Consider the following 16,424-nt stretch of genomic DNA (forward strand, 5'->3'; position numbering starts at 1 on the left):
TGTCTTTGGAGTTCCTGTTTGACCCACTCCACTAAACAATAAATGCTAAAATAGAGGGATAAATTCTGGCAGGAGGGCCACCTTCCAGCTCAGAGGGTCATTTATGTTTGGGGATCAGAGGGCAAAAACAAGTCATCACGTCATTCCCCGTAATTTGGCGCGGGGCTTTGGGGATGGAGAGTGCTGACCACTAGCGGGGAAAGTAGCCAACATCAAACTCATAAATTCCTATGACCATAGACTTTTCTTGGAAGAGGTGGTTTTGACACACACACACAAAAGAAAGGAAATAGCTGGAAGGAACATAAACGGTTTCATAAGGGCTTTTTACACTTGTAATTTTTTGCTTAGTCCCGTACCAAAGGTGGGCTAAGGGGGGGGGGGGGGGGGGGGGGGGCTTAGCCCCACCGCTTGTACGGGACTATCCTTAGCCCACTGTTTACACTCGTTTTTGCCAAAGTGGGCTAGTCCCACCGATAATCCCGTACTATCTGGCCCTGCAAAATAGCAGGGTTAGCACCGCAATTGCGGTGCCAAGCAAGTGAGTGTAAACAGAACGAAAAAAATAATCCGGGGCTAAGCAATGGAGACGAAGTCCGACCCCCACTGACCAATCAGAAACGAGGTAATCAAGTGCTGCCGGTGCGTGCGTGTACGTGTACAGTGCACAGCGTAATCATGAATATTAATGTGGTTTGGAAAGTCCGGGGCTAAGAAATACGAGTGTAAAAAGGTCAGTTTTCTCCTTAGCCCCGGACAAGAGATAGTACGGGACTGATTGGCCAGTGTAAAAAGCTGAAACAATTGATACGGGACTAACGATAGTCCTGGGTCAGAGAAAGTCCGGGTTAAGAAACACAAGTGTAAAAAGGGCTAGGAAAAGGACTGCAGTGTTGTTTTCCTTTACTCTCTATCCTATTCTATTCTATTCTATTCTATTTTATTCTTTATTATAAACACGTGCTGGTAGCCATCTGGGCTACAATTGTGTTTGTTTTGTACATCCTCTAAAGGTCACCAGAGGTCAGAGGTAGAGCCTTATCTGTGCTTTTTGGAATATGAAGACAATTTCTTGTAAAACAGGTATATGCTTGTTTTGTACATCTTAACCGTGTTTATCATTAACTAATGACACTACAGATCAATATTATGATATTTTGAGGTCATTGACCTCTAAAAGGTCACCAGAGGTCAGAGTTAGAAACCTGTCTTTGCTCTTTGGAATATGAAGACAGTTTCATTGCAAAACAGATATGCTTGTTTTGCACATCTTAACCATGTTTATCATTAACTAATAACATCACAGATCAATATTATGGTATTTTAAGGTCATTGACCTCTAAAGGTCATCAGAGGTCAAAGGTAGAAACCTGTCAATGCCCTGTGGAATCAGAAGATTTGTAGTACAAATGCATATTTAGTGCAGCGTAACCAAGATCTAAGCCTGTCATTCACAAATGCCTCCAAACATCAATATTCTGATATTTAAAGTTCATTGACCGCTGGAGGTCATCAGAGGTCAAATCAGACTTACCTCCCGATCTTAAAATGAATCTTATGGTATGTACTAACACTGGTGAAAGTTTCATACTTTAGTCAAATTTTGCACAATTCTCGTGATTTTGAGGGCTTAACCGCTCTACTAGAATACAGAGGGAGAAATTAAGCTTGTACATAAATCGTCCTAAATGCAAACGATACAAATCGTAAATCCTTAAGATGTTGTTTTCATAAGATGATGTCTCAGTATGGCATCTCCGTGATTCCTGGCAAATAATACAAAGAACTTCGTTTTCTGTAGTAATGATATCCTTTTTATTAAAAGTAAGAGTCGGGGTGGGGGTGGGGGCAGTGACCCGGGAGGTAGTTACCCAGGGAGTAATTGACGTGGTGTACTGTCCTGGGGGTAATTTTCCTCTTGATAGTTATAGGGGAGGGGAAGTTGTAGGCCTACTTATCCGGGGTAATCATCCATGGGGAGTTATCGGAGGGGGTAGTTATCGGGTGGAAGTTATCTGGGGTCTAGTTATCGGAGGAGGGGGTAATTAATCTGGGGATAATTATCCTGGTGGTAATTATCGGGGGGGGGGGGGGGGGGGGGGTAGTTATCCGGAGGGAGGGTAATTATCCGGGGGGGGGGTAATTATCCGGGGGGGGGGGGGGGGGGGGGGGGGTAATTATCCGGGGGGGTAATAATCCGGGGGGAATTATCCGGGGGTAGTTATCCGAGGGGTAGTTATCCAGGGGGTAGATTTCCTAAGGGGGAATTGCCCTGGGGGTGATTGCCCTAGGAGGGTAGTTGTCCTGGGGGTAGTTGTCCCAGGGGGTAATTACCCTGGAGGGTAATTGCCCTTGGAGGGTAGTTGTCCGGGGGGGTAGTTGCCCTAGGGGGGAATTGTCCTGGGGGGTAATTATCTGGGTGGTAGTTATCCGGAGGGTGGTTTTTCAGGGGGTACTGTTCCTAGACCCGTATAGTAGGCATTTGTTGTCGTTTTTACAGCGTTTCCTAATAAATGCCTATAGCGAAAACCCAACACAACTTTTATCAAGGAGGGAAGGGAACTTAAATTTAAATATAACATAGTTTACAGAAATCAGACATGTAAATATGGCAATCATATACATCCGCACAGCCGATTGTAATCTCTTACTTTGATTATCAAACGTGATCGCCTCAAATGAATTTTGACTACGATTACAGAGGTATCATCTACAAGACATAACTGATGGTTTACAGAAGTGATCATCAATTCAGTAAGGATTAGTCAAGTCATGAATTCACTTTACCCATCATGTCTAATCAAACCACGACATTGTTTGGGTAACCGTGCCTTTTTATTCTCATAGTTCAAACTAATTCTTGACATAATCAAAACAAATAATTCTTTATATAATTTCTCAAAATACTCGAAAGATGGCCTAGGTCAAAACTTTCTACAAAGATTGCGTACGGCAATCTTTACTAGCCTAAACAAGTTTTCTAGAGCTATCAGTTCCCCCTATGACGATGACTTCGATTGCGTTTTGAACTTGCATCGAACTACTTTCAAAACAGCTATTACCTTTATAGTTCAATTAATAAACCAGTCTTTTGAATTCATAACCAACATTCGTAACCGTAACCATAAAGTAACATAATACTGCATGTCAATAAAAGTTGGAAAATGTAAATGCTATGTCAGTAGCGCAGAATAAACTAGAGAGGGGCCGTCAAAGGCGGCAGACCCACGCCTGAAGTACAAAGTCGGGGTAAACATAATGTGCATTCGGTCATCTACCAGAATTCGGTCACTTAATTGCCAGTGTGCTTTATCACCAGCCAGTGAGTTCTACCAAAGATCGTACACTGACATCGTTGACTGAGGTGTACGATCTTTGGTTCTACAGTCACATCACACGCAAAGTCACATCATTTCACATACGGTAACACTCATTCACAACAGGAAAGTCCTTTAGTCTCCTCCAAAAATCCATCAAATATCCCAAATTCCACCGTCAAAAGTGCAGAATCGGAACTTTTCCAAGCGCGCGCGAATTAAGTCCAGTTTTAAGAGTATTGTCTACGCGACGGGTCGCCGAAAAAGCGCTAAAAATCGAGAAATACGCCGTTTTCTTGCGGGATATTTTGATTATAGCAAGCCGAGAGCGTGATGATATCAAAGGTCGTATGAGTGTACGATCTTTGATGGTATCCACAAAAGCGCAAAAGAAAAACAAAATTTACGTACCCCCTAAGCAATTACCCCTATGATTAGTGTCTACGGGAATTATTCAATGCAAGGGTTGAATGCAAAGGTCTACTGCACCAGTATTCGGTCACCAACGAGCGCCGCAACGTCCCCGATGCAATTTTGCACCAACAGTGTAGAGCGCGATGCATTGTCAGCGGCCTTGCACACGCATTGACATTGAGCGCGCATATCGTGCAAATCATCAAAATACGGGCCAGTTTGTGGCGACGGAGAACGAACTTTCATAAATCTAGAAAGACATAGTCCCTCAAATAGGCCTAAACGTAAATTTCGGAATTCTTACGAACATTTGAGCAGCGAAGTCGGATCGTTTGGGAGTTTATGTTTTCGTATGGTAGCGGAAAATCGCAAAGTGAGAAACGGAAAATTTTCGGAGTGGTCACTACTAGTGGGGTCAAAACTTCAAGGTCACACAGAATTTGCAAGGGTCAACCGATTATCACCAAAATCTAATCGATTCTTTCCTACCATTATCCAAACATCCCCTGAACATTTCGTGCAAATCCGTTTACCCGTTCTCTTGTTATCTTGTACACAAACACACAAACAAACAAACAATCAAGAAGGACATAGTTCCTCAAATAAACGTAAATTTCGAAATTCTTACGAATGGTGTTGAGCAGCGAAGTTGGATCGTCTTACGAACAGAGTTGCATGCAGCGAACTCGGATCGTTTGGGAGATACGCTTTGGGAGATACGCCGATCGACCAACAACACTGTTTATCGGCGATAAACACTGTTTATCGAGCGATAAACTCTGTTTATCAAGATGAAGCTCTGTTTATCACACCTTTATCAACTGATAAACAGAATTTTTCTCGATAAACACCATTTATCGGCGGTCGATAAACAGTGTTTATCACAAAAAAACTCTGTTTATCGGTCGATCGATAAACATAGTTTTTCGTCGATAAACACTGTTTATCACTTGGTCGATAAACATAGTTTTTCTCGATAAACACTTTATCACTTGGTCGATAAACATAGTTTTTCTCTGTTGATAAACAGTGTTTTTCGTTCGATAAACACTGTTTATCGCCGATAAACAGTGTTTTTTCAGTGTTTATCGCCGATAAACAGTGTTTTTCGGCGATGAACAGTTAATCGGCATTATTGATCAAATGGCGCGCCATATTTGTATGGTAGCGGAAAATCGCAAAGAAACGGAAAATGTTCGGAGTGGTCACTATACCATGGGGTCAAAACTTCAAGGTCACACAGAATTTGCAAGGGTCAACCGATTATCACCAAAATCTAATCGATTCTTTCCTGTCATTATCCAAACATTCCCTGAACATTTCGTGCAAATCCGTTTACCCGTTCTCTTGTTATCTTGTACACAAACAAACAAACAAACAAACAAACAAACATACAAACAAACAAACAAACAAACATACGGAACCCTTTACATAACCCCCTGCCGATTACATCAGCGTGGGTAATGAGTAACGATTATCTTCATACATTCTAATTCCTAAGTGATGTCGCTGCGAAAATGGTTTGACGACTGCTTCAAGCAAATAAAATAAAAAGGAATGGGATTTACTTCTAATGATAGTGCCACGCCGTACAATGCATTTCACTGTATTTGGTAACGTTTCGTTACGTTTCTGTGCGCTTTACGTACGGAAAATAAAAGGCAGATTGATGCTATTAACATGCTAACACACAACGCATTCAAAATGTTTTTGTTTTTTTTTTTGATAAAAATACACAGTGTACAATATAATGCTTTAGTATACGTTTTGAAACTTTGAATTTGTGAGTCCTTTATAAAGTTATAAGCAGGGTTATTACATTATCAAGCAAAAATTAAAGTATTTAGGGATTCGGATTTGCGCAGAAGACTAACAGTGCTACACAAGTTGTATATATGGCGATCGTTCGCAACAGAGACAATCCTCTTCATTAGATATACAATGTAATTCTGTCTTCATGAATTGAAAGAGAAACGAAAAGAAGTCAACTTTTTAACTTCATTTAGCTTCTCACCAACTGAACTTAATTTGATCTGCCATGCATGACATCGCTGTGTGTTCTATTAATTCTATTGAATTATTTGATCGGCGTGCTTGTTTTTTATGCAGAATATCACAAGTAAGTTTAATTCATTGAAGTTCATAATGTTTGTACATATGGCGTGTTCGTTGTTTTGTATTTTCATTTTCATAATATATCATTTGTCCATTATCTGATTCTGACCACGAAAATATGGCGACTGTTCAAATGCGGAGCATGTACTGGAAAAATGTAATGTCTCCTGCCAGTATAGACAAACTAAATTCTAGTCTATCCCCGCTTTAAATGGAAATGAAAAAAAGAGAACGAAGTTCGACTTTCAGTAGATTTCAACTGTTTTGTATAGTGCCTGATTCATGTAATGGACACAATTCTTCAGCACATAAGCAATCACACAATTTTCGGGAATAGATGTATGTCTTAATGATTGTATCTCATGGAAGAAAACTCGTCTCCTTGCCTGAATTTTAGCTTCTTCCTGTTCAAGCCTGAAAGAAATAGTTGAACATCAATCGCAATCACTATATAAGAGAGGCACATCCTTAAAAGTAAGCACAGGAGTACTGAGACACACTACGAAATAAAAACGGGCCTTTTATCACTATTGACAACGCATGACATTGAAATGTGTTTTTTTTATCCTTGGGGGAGGGGGGGGGGGGGGTTAATACAATGGATTATTCTGAAGGTTCGTTAATCACACAAGGAAACATGGTTCGCTATTAGCTTAGGTTCGTTAACAAGAAAATTAAATGCGGTTCCTTTCCGGTGGTTCCTTTACCCGAAAGTAATCAAGCAATCATTTTTTCTAATAAGGTTTGTGAATATAAAACGAAGTGAAGAAGGCCTAAGTATTAATTCCGAATATTTGTCAGTATTATTATCTATACTCCAAACTCCAACTGCAAAAGTGATGTAAAAAAAAAATCAGCTTAAAATACAAGTTAATGTTTTTTTATATGCTATGGTATTACAGAAGTGACTGAGAATAAGAAGTATATTTATGATACAATCATTGTAAACCCAACGTGAAGCTGTCAAGCCTACATCAACCTTTGCTTCTGATATACGTATAATATGTGCAGCATTGGCAAGCGTGATAAGCGATGATTATTGTGCATGCAACGCCTATAAAGGAAATGTGCCTAATATGGCGGGAATTCAGAATGTTACGGCTGTATACAGCTGCAGCAGAACAGACGCGAAAGCAGTCTTTGATGCTCTGCAACATTACGACCATGTGCGTAATTTGAGGGTTTTTAGTACACGCAAAGAACACGATCTCAAAAGACGACTATCGTTAATTAACGTCATTGACTTTTTCTACCGATGCTGTCTTTTGAACCCCGCCTACAATAGGTTCTCAGGTTCTATTTAGGTATTGGTACTTGCTAAACGCATCCTCTTTAGTTTCCATTGACAACAACATGGGAGGAGAATGGAAGCGATGAACGCCCTCGCTAAAAGACGCTTTTCGTAAGACGCATTGCGTGCCCGCTTACAATAGGTTCTCAGGCTCTATATTTAGGTATTGGTAGTTGCTAAACGCATCCTCTTTAGTTTCCATTGACAACAACATGGGAGGAGAATGGAAGCGATCAACGCCCTCGCTAAAAGACGCTTCTCGTAAGACGCATTGCGTGCCTTTTTTTCTTTCTACTGTTTCCTATTGTTTGTGAGTTAAAAACTTGCGGCAAACCACAACGCAGCCGACACGCAACGCGTACCGACTCATTCATGCGGCGGCAACGGCACGGACACAAACGCGCCGAAGTTTACATTCGGGCTGCCGTATTGGTCAGATTTGTTAATGATAGACCTGTCCTGCGATTGGTTAATTATCTTACATACCCAAGCTATCGCCTTATACGGTAGTACGTGCGATGGAGCGTAAACGCCGTCGCTAAGCGGGACTGTTGTATTGTTTCGTCCCGTGAAAGAAACAGGTTGTGAGCTTGAACATAGCCTGAACTTTGAAAACGATTTTCTCCGTTATTTAGAAAATGGACTGACGTCATGAACATAGTTGATATTCGTTTTAATGATCTATAGGGATGTCGAAATGAGTTGTATTACATATCAGTGTAAAGCTTAGAGTCTGTAGAATTCACATATAGGCATAACTACGATTTCATTTTTTGCGACTTTTGACTCATTCCGACGGAGCGCATCACATATGTCAAAAAGAAAAAGAAAAAGTGTGAAGGACTATTTGCCTACATGCAGACACTGAACATGCAGAATGTGCAGGTGCATTATATGCCCCTCAGGTACCCCTAGGGCCTTAAGGGATCGTATAGTTTTGGTCGAGACCTAACTTCGGGTTTCTAACATTTTGGGGTGAGATTATGAGAAACCTCAATATGAAATATGAAAGAGCATATAATTCCAAAAGGAATTCAACATTTATTTGATTAAAATTGGTTTTGAAATGGCTGAGATACCCAAAACAGAGCAATTCTAATAAAATGGGGGACCCAGCTTTTATTACGATCGCTTTGTTCTACTTTATTTTTGGATGTCTCAGCCATTCCAAAACCGATTTTCATCAAACAAACTTTGAATTCCTCTTAAAAAGGTACGCTCTGTACTATTTTACAAACGGTTTTTTGATATCTCGCAAAAAGTTAAAAGCCCCATTCTTACCTCTACCAATACTGTACCATCCCTTTAAGAGGGGGCTTCTTCATTTGCTTTAAATACTACGAACAAACAGTGATATGCCCAGTATGAAATGTATCCTCGTTGCCTGGATTGAAAGACAACAATATCCCCTATTAAATCCTCTTGCGAAAACACACAAACACAAGTCCACCTTAAAACACACTACATGCACAAACACACACTACATAGGAGACTATGGATCACAGGTGGGGAAGGTAACACGCCATGATTGCAAGTAATTATATGTATGAGTAGATGATGGCACTTGATATAACCACAAGCACAACATCCTATTGACTGATTCGGGTTCGTTGAGGGCAGCAGACATTTTGTGGCACTGGGCGCAGCCATGAGCTCATTTTGCGGCGTCCCAGCCGACCCCCCCTCCTCTCCCCCACCCCCGGGCAACATGTTTATCGAGCACTGGTAACAAAGGTTCACGCACTAGGCAAGCATTCGCACACTCAGTACGACACGCCCATTGGCTAAAACAACCATGCATCAGTTTTTCATTCCGTGCGCGGAAGGGGGTGGGGGAGAGGGGTCAGCTGAGACACCGCGTAATGGCGCTGCCCATGCCAAAAATACACATAGCGCGTCACAGAATCGGTCAATAGCCCAACAGCAAATTTTTAGACTGTGTAAACACCAGACTCTTGGTTAGTTAGAAAATATTGGTTAGAAAATAACTCTCGAAGCAAGGAAATAATCCCTGCGATCATTTCAAAGGATTTACATGTAGTCATCATTTTTAGACATCAAAGACGGACAATGGAAGTGTTTCAGTCGAAATATGTCCCAACAAAGTGGTTTGTGGTTCCAATAAAGCAGTGAAAATAATTCCTAATAAGTGCGCTACATTGAATTTTGTTGCACTAATGTGGCATTCTCGCTACAGTGGTTCCCCATCATAGGGGCAGGTACTGTACAACTTGGGTGCAGCATGCATGGTTTGTTGTGCTCACCTGTGTGCGCAAGACGTAGAACGTGCAGACGTACGCCGAGCCGCCGAGCAGCCCTTCGTACAGGATGATGGCAAAGATGATAAAGATGGAGGGGATGAAGAAGTACAGCAGCTGCATCACAATGAAGATCAAATTCACTACCTGCACGGGCCAAACAAAGATTGAGGATGAGAGGATTATGATGGCAGCCTGTGATTGTCGGTTGACACTGGACAGGTGTCTTATTAAAAATTTAACAGAGGAGAACCACCGACTTCCTTTGACCCATCACGAGAGCATTCTTCACCAAGTTCTTAATTTATGGGGAATCGTCCTATATTTTAGACACAGGCGATTAAGAAATGAGTCCATACATTCAGATAATCTCTTACCTGGAGGACGGCCATTATCCATGTCTTTTCGATGAACAAAATATTGACCGATGACCGCGAGATGAAAACACCCAACTGGTAGACAACTTGATACCTGTCAGGAACAAATAGAAAATGACCAATACATAAAAGTCCTTCTTGCATCTTTCTTTTCCAAGGCGAGATTTTTTTTTCTGTATTTTTGTTTTACTTTGCTAACTTGTGTGTGTGTGTGTGTGTTCCCCCCCCCCCCCCCCTCCGATCACACAGGCTTCAAACTAACACACAAAGCACATATTTTGCAAACTGGAACTTCAGCAAAAAATTCTGTGAGTGGCTGAATTTAGGATCAAGAACCACTTTCACCAAATGAGAAAGACAAACTATTCCTTTTCTTTCAATAGGCAATCTCGCAAAATTTGTGATGATCAAAACAAAATACACATCATACACATTAAAACATTGAAAAGCTTTTTCTTTTCTCTCCCTTTTCTTTTCAATTCCTACTTTCCAGTAGAGAGCAGAAGACTAATGTTGATGTGTTTTTGTGTGGACTTTCATGCAACCCATATCCTTTTGATAGTCACTACTCATTCACCGATTTCCCTCTTCTAAAGAGCAGTGAACCGATACGATTGGACTTCTTGGGAAATCCCCAAAAAGGGACCCAAGATCTGACTCTTGTACTTTAATAATTGCATGTACATGACAAGTGCAAAACCAAACCATTATTATACTCGTGAATTTTTCGAAGTTTATCGTGAATGAAACAAGCTCTCAATATAGCCATAAATTCATGGCACACACCACACGCTGGTGACAATTGTATCATAAGATAGCTTGCTAGTCCCAGCACGATGAGATTAAAAAAAAAAAATAACAGAAAGAAAGAAAGTGCTGTTTTAGCAGTGATCATGGCTTTGAATCGTACAAAACATTTTTTTGTCAGCTGAGTACATTTACATGTTAATTGCGTGAGATACAGATGTAAATCGCTTCTCTTTTGTTAATTTTGTGTCTTTCCTCAAGCACCGCATCCACTGTGCAACACCTTGCCCATCAAGAAGTGGATTGCAAGGCAAGAGTGTCAGAGAACAGCTTTTCTGGGGGCATTTCATGAAGTTTTTTGTCCGACAAATTTGTCTGATAAATTTGCTCTTGGCCAATCAGATGCAAGGATTTCAGTAGCTCATTAAAAACAGCTTGTCAGAAAAAAAAAAATCTGACAAACACTTTATGAAATGCCCCCTGATTTCTCTCATTGCATCAACTACTTGTCATTTCCTTATGAAACTTTCAAAAATGACAGAAAGGTATTAATGAACTAAATGGCAAGATTGTAATGATGGCTACAAATGAACAAAATCAATATGAAGATATGTTCTCCACGTGAGCCAAAGACTGCAAAATGAAATACAGTATAGAAAAGTAAAAAATATTTGCAGCATAAAATGTTGCAAATTGGAGCCTATGGCTTTGTTCGTACCATGAAATTTTTGCTAACTGCCACTGGCATCCAACGCATCTTTATAAGTGTAGACAAGAACGTTTGCGTGCATTTTACATTTGTGAATCTTGGCTCTCGAGCAATTTGCACAAATTAAAATGCATGCGAACGTTTTTTGGTTTTACAGTATGCAGACATCACGTACAGTACAATGAACTTACCATCTGTACTGAGCTTCATGAGACAGCCATGCCCCAGGGAAGAATAGCAGCTCAAACTGAAGATGAAAATGTTAACAAAAATTTCCATCATCTAAAACGTACTTACAATGAAACTATCATTGCTTATAGCCTTGCCATGGGTATCCATTCAGATAATCTTTTCAACATCAAGAACATCCAAATGCACATGATATGACTGCAAAATTTTGGCAGCAACATTTACATACTTGTAGATACATAGTGCAAATGACATTGGTATGCACCTATCTGGTTATAAAATCAAAGGTCACCGCCCACATTCAGACGGATGGTTCTTCTCTTTAACCACATTGTTCAGTCACCAAAAACTCACCCCCTTTTCTATGTTTCAGGGTCACACAAGTGATGTGTTAAAGGGAAAACATGCACAAGTTTGCATCCACCTGCAGAACAGTTGATATTTGCACTAAATTTTACACATGTGCATGAGAAATATGTGAAAAAATGATGTACGATGAATAACAGGATTTCTGGATCACAAAAATTACCAATCATCTACGAATTACAATTGACAAGTTTGCCTTGAGGAGGAGTATACCTACCAGTCCTTGGTTGATGACATACTCTGCAATATACACAATCATCAGAGGTATGATAAGGTACAGACTTGACTGTATGGGAAGAAAGAAAAGAGAGTGAAAAAAAAAAAAAAGTTCAGACAGGACAAAATATTATTCTTTGGTGAAATACTGATTGCCCTACAATCACAATGGGGAATTTTTATGGCAGGAGAAAAATATTGCAATTTTTGAGACACTCCTCATATTAGCCTGTATTTTTCATTTATTCAAAGTTGGATAAACAACATTTTTTTTTTTTAAACAAACCTATGGGACTACACCTGAACTTGGGAAAGCATCTATAATTATCTTAAAAATGGGTACCAACACTGTGCTACGCTTCTTAACCAAATTTGTCGGGATTGGATCAAGTTCACATAACTTGTGGTGAGTATCATATCCTCATCTGACAATACCGTTATTACCTCCGCCAAGGGAGGAGGTTATGTTTTCATTACCGTTGGTTTGTTGGTTTGTTTGTTTGTTCGTGTGAAAAATAACTCAAAAAGTAGTCAACGAATTTCAATGAAAGGTTGAGACTGACACAAGTAACAGATGATTCAATTTTTGTAGTGACCCAGGAATTTTTAGGGAATTTATGAAGGATTTTTGATATTTTGGCAGGTAGGGTCAATGAACTTGGGAGTTAAGGCAGTGCATATTTGAGGATTGTACGTGTGCACTAAAGTGAATGCTCTAGTTTCTGCTAAGGCGAGGCACAGTGCAGCTGGAAGTTTATGACATAAAAAAGGGCTTCTATATTGGAAAATTGGACGACTTTCAGCACGCATGACGTACAGGTGGAAATCACTGATCTCTATGGAAGAAAACGATCAGTGGTGGAAATGAGCTGCTTGGTGGAGGTCTGTACTCTAAGAGTGCATCTCTAGTTATTTTTATTTTCATTATTATCTACATTTGGCCATACAATTGCAATATAACAGTATACACACAAAGGTACATGTACAAAATTAAGTGAGTGACACATGGGCCAGGGCTCATACAAGAAAAAATTCTTTACTGCTAAAATTTGGATGTCCTACAGACAACATACCTTGATGACAGTAAGTTTTTCTCTGACTTTGAGGTGTTGGGGGGATTCCTCTTCGGCTTCTGAGGTGCTGGTCAGAGCTGAGTAATGAGTCAAACGCCGACCCCAGTCGCATCGATGAACTGCGGGTACTTTCACAAGGACCAGGAAGTAACTGGAAAAGTGAACCACAAAGCCTTTTTAACACACCATCCAAATGAAAATTTAGGCAAGATATATATATATATTTTTTTTTCATGATCACAAATTATAGCATATCTATTAATACATATCTTATTAACATCAGCCCAAAGAGGTTTCACCCAGGTTTCTCGAGCTATTTTGGCTCGTAATAGTGCATCTTCAAAGAAAAATACCTACACAATCGATCTAGACTTGCAATTCACAGGCTGCAGTGGAGTGCAGGTCTTACACAGAAGGCTTCAAGGGATGTGTGTACACTGTAACTAATTTCCCGAAGATTTATTCACATTGTAAAATAGTGGTGCTATTCCACATACTCATCCCACCATTTCCCTAAATTTCCCAAATTTGACTTGCAAATTTTTCTCAATCAATTCTTTCATAGTAGAGTGCTAATTTGAATTCAAATTTTTGAATATCAGAAGTGCAATATTTCATAATTGAGTTAATTTCCTGGTACTGAAAGAGTGTGTTATTTCACAACATCAGATAGATGTGAAAAGACCTAGGGCTACACATATATTTTCCCTGGCTAACATAATTTCTTTGCCTTAATATGGCTTATGCTATTACATTGTACACTTTAATGCACACTGGTAATACAACCAGGAGTCTATTCATAATTTTGTTATGTGAAATGAGTACCAAAGTTCTCCTTGGAACATTTATGAAAAGGGAGTGAAAACACGACATGACAACAGCAAACTGGTTAAAGCAAATGCTTACCAATCATATTTTACTGTCCATTATAGTCATTCTGGCAGTGGAGCATAAAACAGTGCATACCAAGTAATGTGTAATAAAAACAATCATATGAAAAGTATATGTGAAATGCAAGATGAGTCATTTCTTTTATGCCCCGTACGGGAAAAGTTTTTGTTGACCAGTACAGTTTAAACAATGACAGCTGAGCTATTCATGGTTTACAAATGTGTGTACCTCACAGCTAAAATACAGGGGACTACAAGCATAACAAGGACGGTGGTAGACGGTGAGAGGCCAGCCGCTATCAGACCTGCGTAGCACAGCGCACCAAAGAACCCAGCTGCGCCTGTCCCTGAGGAAAATGTTGACACCACATTCCTGCCATGGATTACAAGAGGGGGGTAGGGGGAGGAGAAATAAAAGACTACATTGCATTTCCGCTGTTAAATGAAACCTGGAACTGAAATGCTAAGATGCTCTAATCTCTTTTAAAATATTATCTATAAACAGTCAAACATTTCAACCCTAGGCCTTTTATCTGAAAAAAAAAATTGCTGACTATTGGCCGACTACTGTCCAGCCAAATCAATCCCTATCTACCCTTAAAGGAACAAACACAAACAGACACATTCAAAAAAAAGCTTTAAAAGGAGCTCTTCCAAGCTAGAATTTTGTAAAGCAGATAGCCATTGCAGTGGACAAACAGCTTAAGGATCTATTGTACTTAGAAGAAAATTACACTGTGTAGATACATTTCTATAATCAGAATTAAAGAGCACTTGATTTATCTCTTTCACAAAGCAGGGGGAATAATACTACCCTTAACCACATGTCTGTAAAAAGTTGAGGGAATGTGTACTTTTTTATGAAATACTTAGGTTTTGTTGAATTATCTTTATAGTTTCTTCTATTGTTGTCATGCAGTAATGTTACAAACTGTTTTTTTTTTCATCCAGCATTTGTGGCACAGAAACTTTAAAAATTCATAACTTTAAGAATCTGATTGTCGTAAAACAACAGCAGTGTTCTACTAAATATTAATGCATTCACTCATCCACACATGCCTTGTATATTCAAGAATCATTCCTCTTTACATAGATATTCATGGACATTTGTAAATGTGTTGCGGACAAAAGGTAAAATGACTCCTCACTTGTTATAGAAGGCACAGAGACTCAAGAAGGTGAATTCTCCAAACCCTGCTCCGAACGAGGCGACCCCAATACCTTGGGTAGAGATGAGACAAGAGTTACAAAATTAGGAATTTCAACCAATATTCATTCTCATCAACACAAATTACAGCATAATCATGTACTTCCTGGAAAAAAAAAACCTAAAGGGTCAGTATGTGCAGTATGTGCAGTTGACTGCCCCGCTCACTATATTCAGCAGGGCCTCTATTCATATTCACATCTCATTCCTCTTCACCTTTGTCCTCCAGGTTCGCCCTTTAACCTATGTTCGCATGAAAGAAAATATTTCCAGTTTATTTCATTCCTACTTCTCAAATTACCCTCACATCACATCAGACATTGCCGGGTGAAGTTTTGGCTGGAAAAGGACATTCCAAGCAAAACTGAGTGACCTCTGATTCTGACCCTCACCCTTCACCTCTATCAGTTATATATGCTTCATCTTCTTCTCTAAGATTACAGGGAGAGTGTGAGAAACGACTGTGAACAAAACTGGAAGAGATATTGACATACCTAGGAGTCTGAGGGAGATTGTCTCAGAGAGAGCCACTAGCAGGAAGCTGCAGGAACTTGCAAAGATGCAGATCAATATCCGGGCACTGAATACGAAGACAGAGAAACAGATATACATGTATATTCATCCATTCATTCATTCATCTATTCATTCATTCACTCAATCAATCAATCAAACAAGATCAATCAATCATTCATTCATCTTTTGTTTTTACATTCAAAATTTTACTCTTCTACACTCTGGCTGCTAATGATTTTGCACTGGCTTCCACTCACAGAACACTTATTGTAATATATATTTTAACAAAATAAAAAAAAAAAGAGGAAGAAACCATGAAATCTCTAAAAACTGACTGTTTGCAATTATTTCTTCTTCTTTGTGTTTTGGGCTAGAAGAGCATGCATATTTCTATCATTTGCTGTTTGCTGACAATAACTTTGTTCTCAATCAACCTTTCATTATAAAGATATATTTTTGATTCCATATGTAGTGAATGACTGCTTACATGTATGTGGGGTTGGGGAAGGGGGAAACAAAAGAAATCAAATCAATATCAGCTCTTAAGTTTTACTGATCATAAAAACCCTGAAGTAATCATTTAAAAACAACAATTTTAAAGTATATCTTTGCTAACCCCAAAATACAAGACACTTTATATTCACATAAATATGTCTGGAATCCTTTTGAGGTGCAGCACAAGAAAGAACAAAGATTGCACTGGGAGCTATATAATTTCATTACAAAAGCAAGGCTAGCTCAC

At 39.5% G+C, this 16,424-nt stretch overlaps 1 protein-coding gene across 1 annotated transcript in view; it reads right to left on the reverse strand.

Moving 5' to 3' along the window:
* The window catches only part of LOC139717618 (battenin-like), a 47,633-nt gene that overhangs the window by 20,347 nt on the left and 10,862 nt on the right, over nt 1-16,424 (reverse strand). Inside the window, exons 6-13 of the mRNA XM_071629125.1 lie at nt 15,664-15,749; nt 15,111-15,183; nt 14,192-14,335; nt 13,073-13,223; nt 12,001-12,069; nt 11,420-11,475; nt 9,773-9,866; nt 9,402-9,542 (exon numbers count right to left, since the gene is read on the reverse strand). Of these exons, the coding sequence (XP_071485226.1) occupies nt 9,402-9,542; nt 9,773-9,866; nt 11,420-11,475; nt 12,001-12,069; nt 13,073-13,223; nt 14,192-14,335; nt 15,111-15,183; nt 15,664-15,749 (814 nt within the window). The remainder of the gene's footprint in view (nt 1-9,401; nt 9,543-9,772; nt 9,867-11,419; nt 11,476-12,000; nt 12,070-13,072; nt 13,224-14,191; nt 14,336-15,110; nt 15,184-15,663; nt 15,750-16,424) is intronic.

Source organism: Diadema antillarum, unplaced genomic scaffold (genome assembly GCF_040938485.1).
Source record: "Diadema antillarum isolate AM-2024a unplaced genomic scaffold, OU_Dant_1.0 scf00000078, whole genome shotgun sequence".
In the NCBI taxonomy this organism is placed as follows: domain Eukaryota; kingdom Metazoa; phylum Echinodermata; class Echinoidea; order Diadematoida; family Diadematidae; genus Diadema; species Diadema antillarum.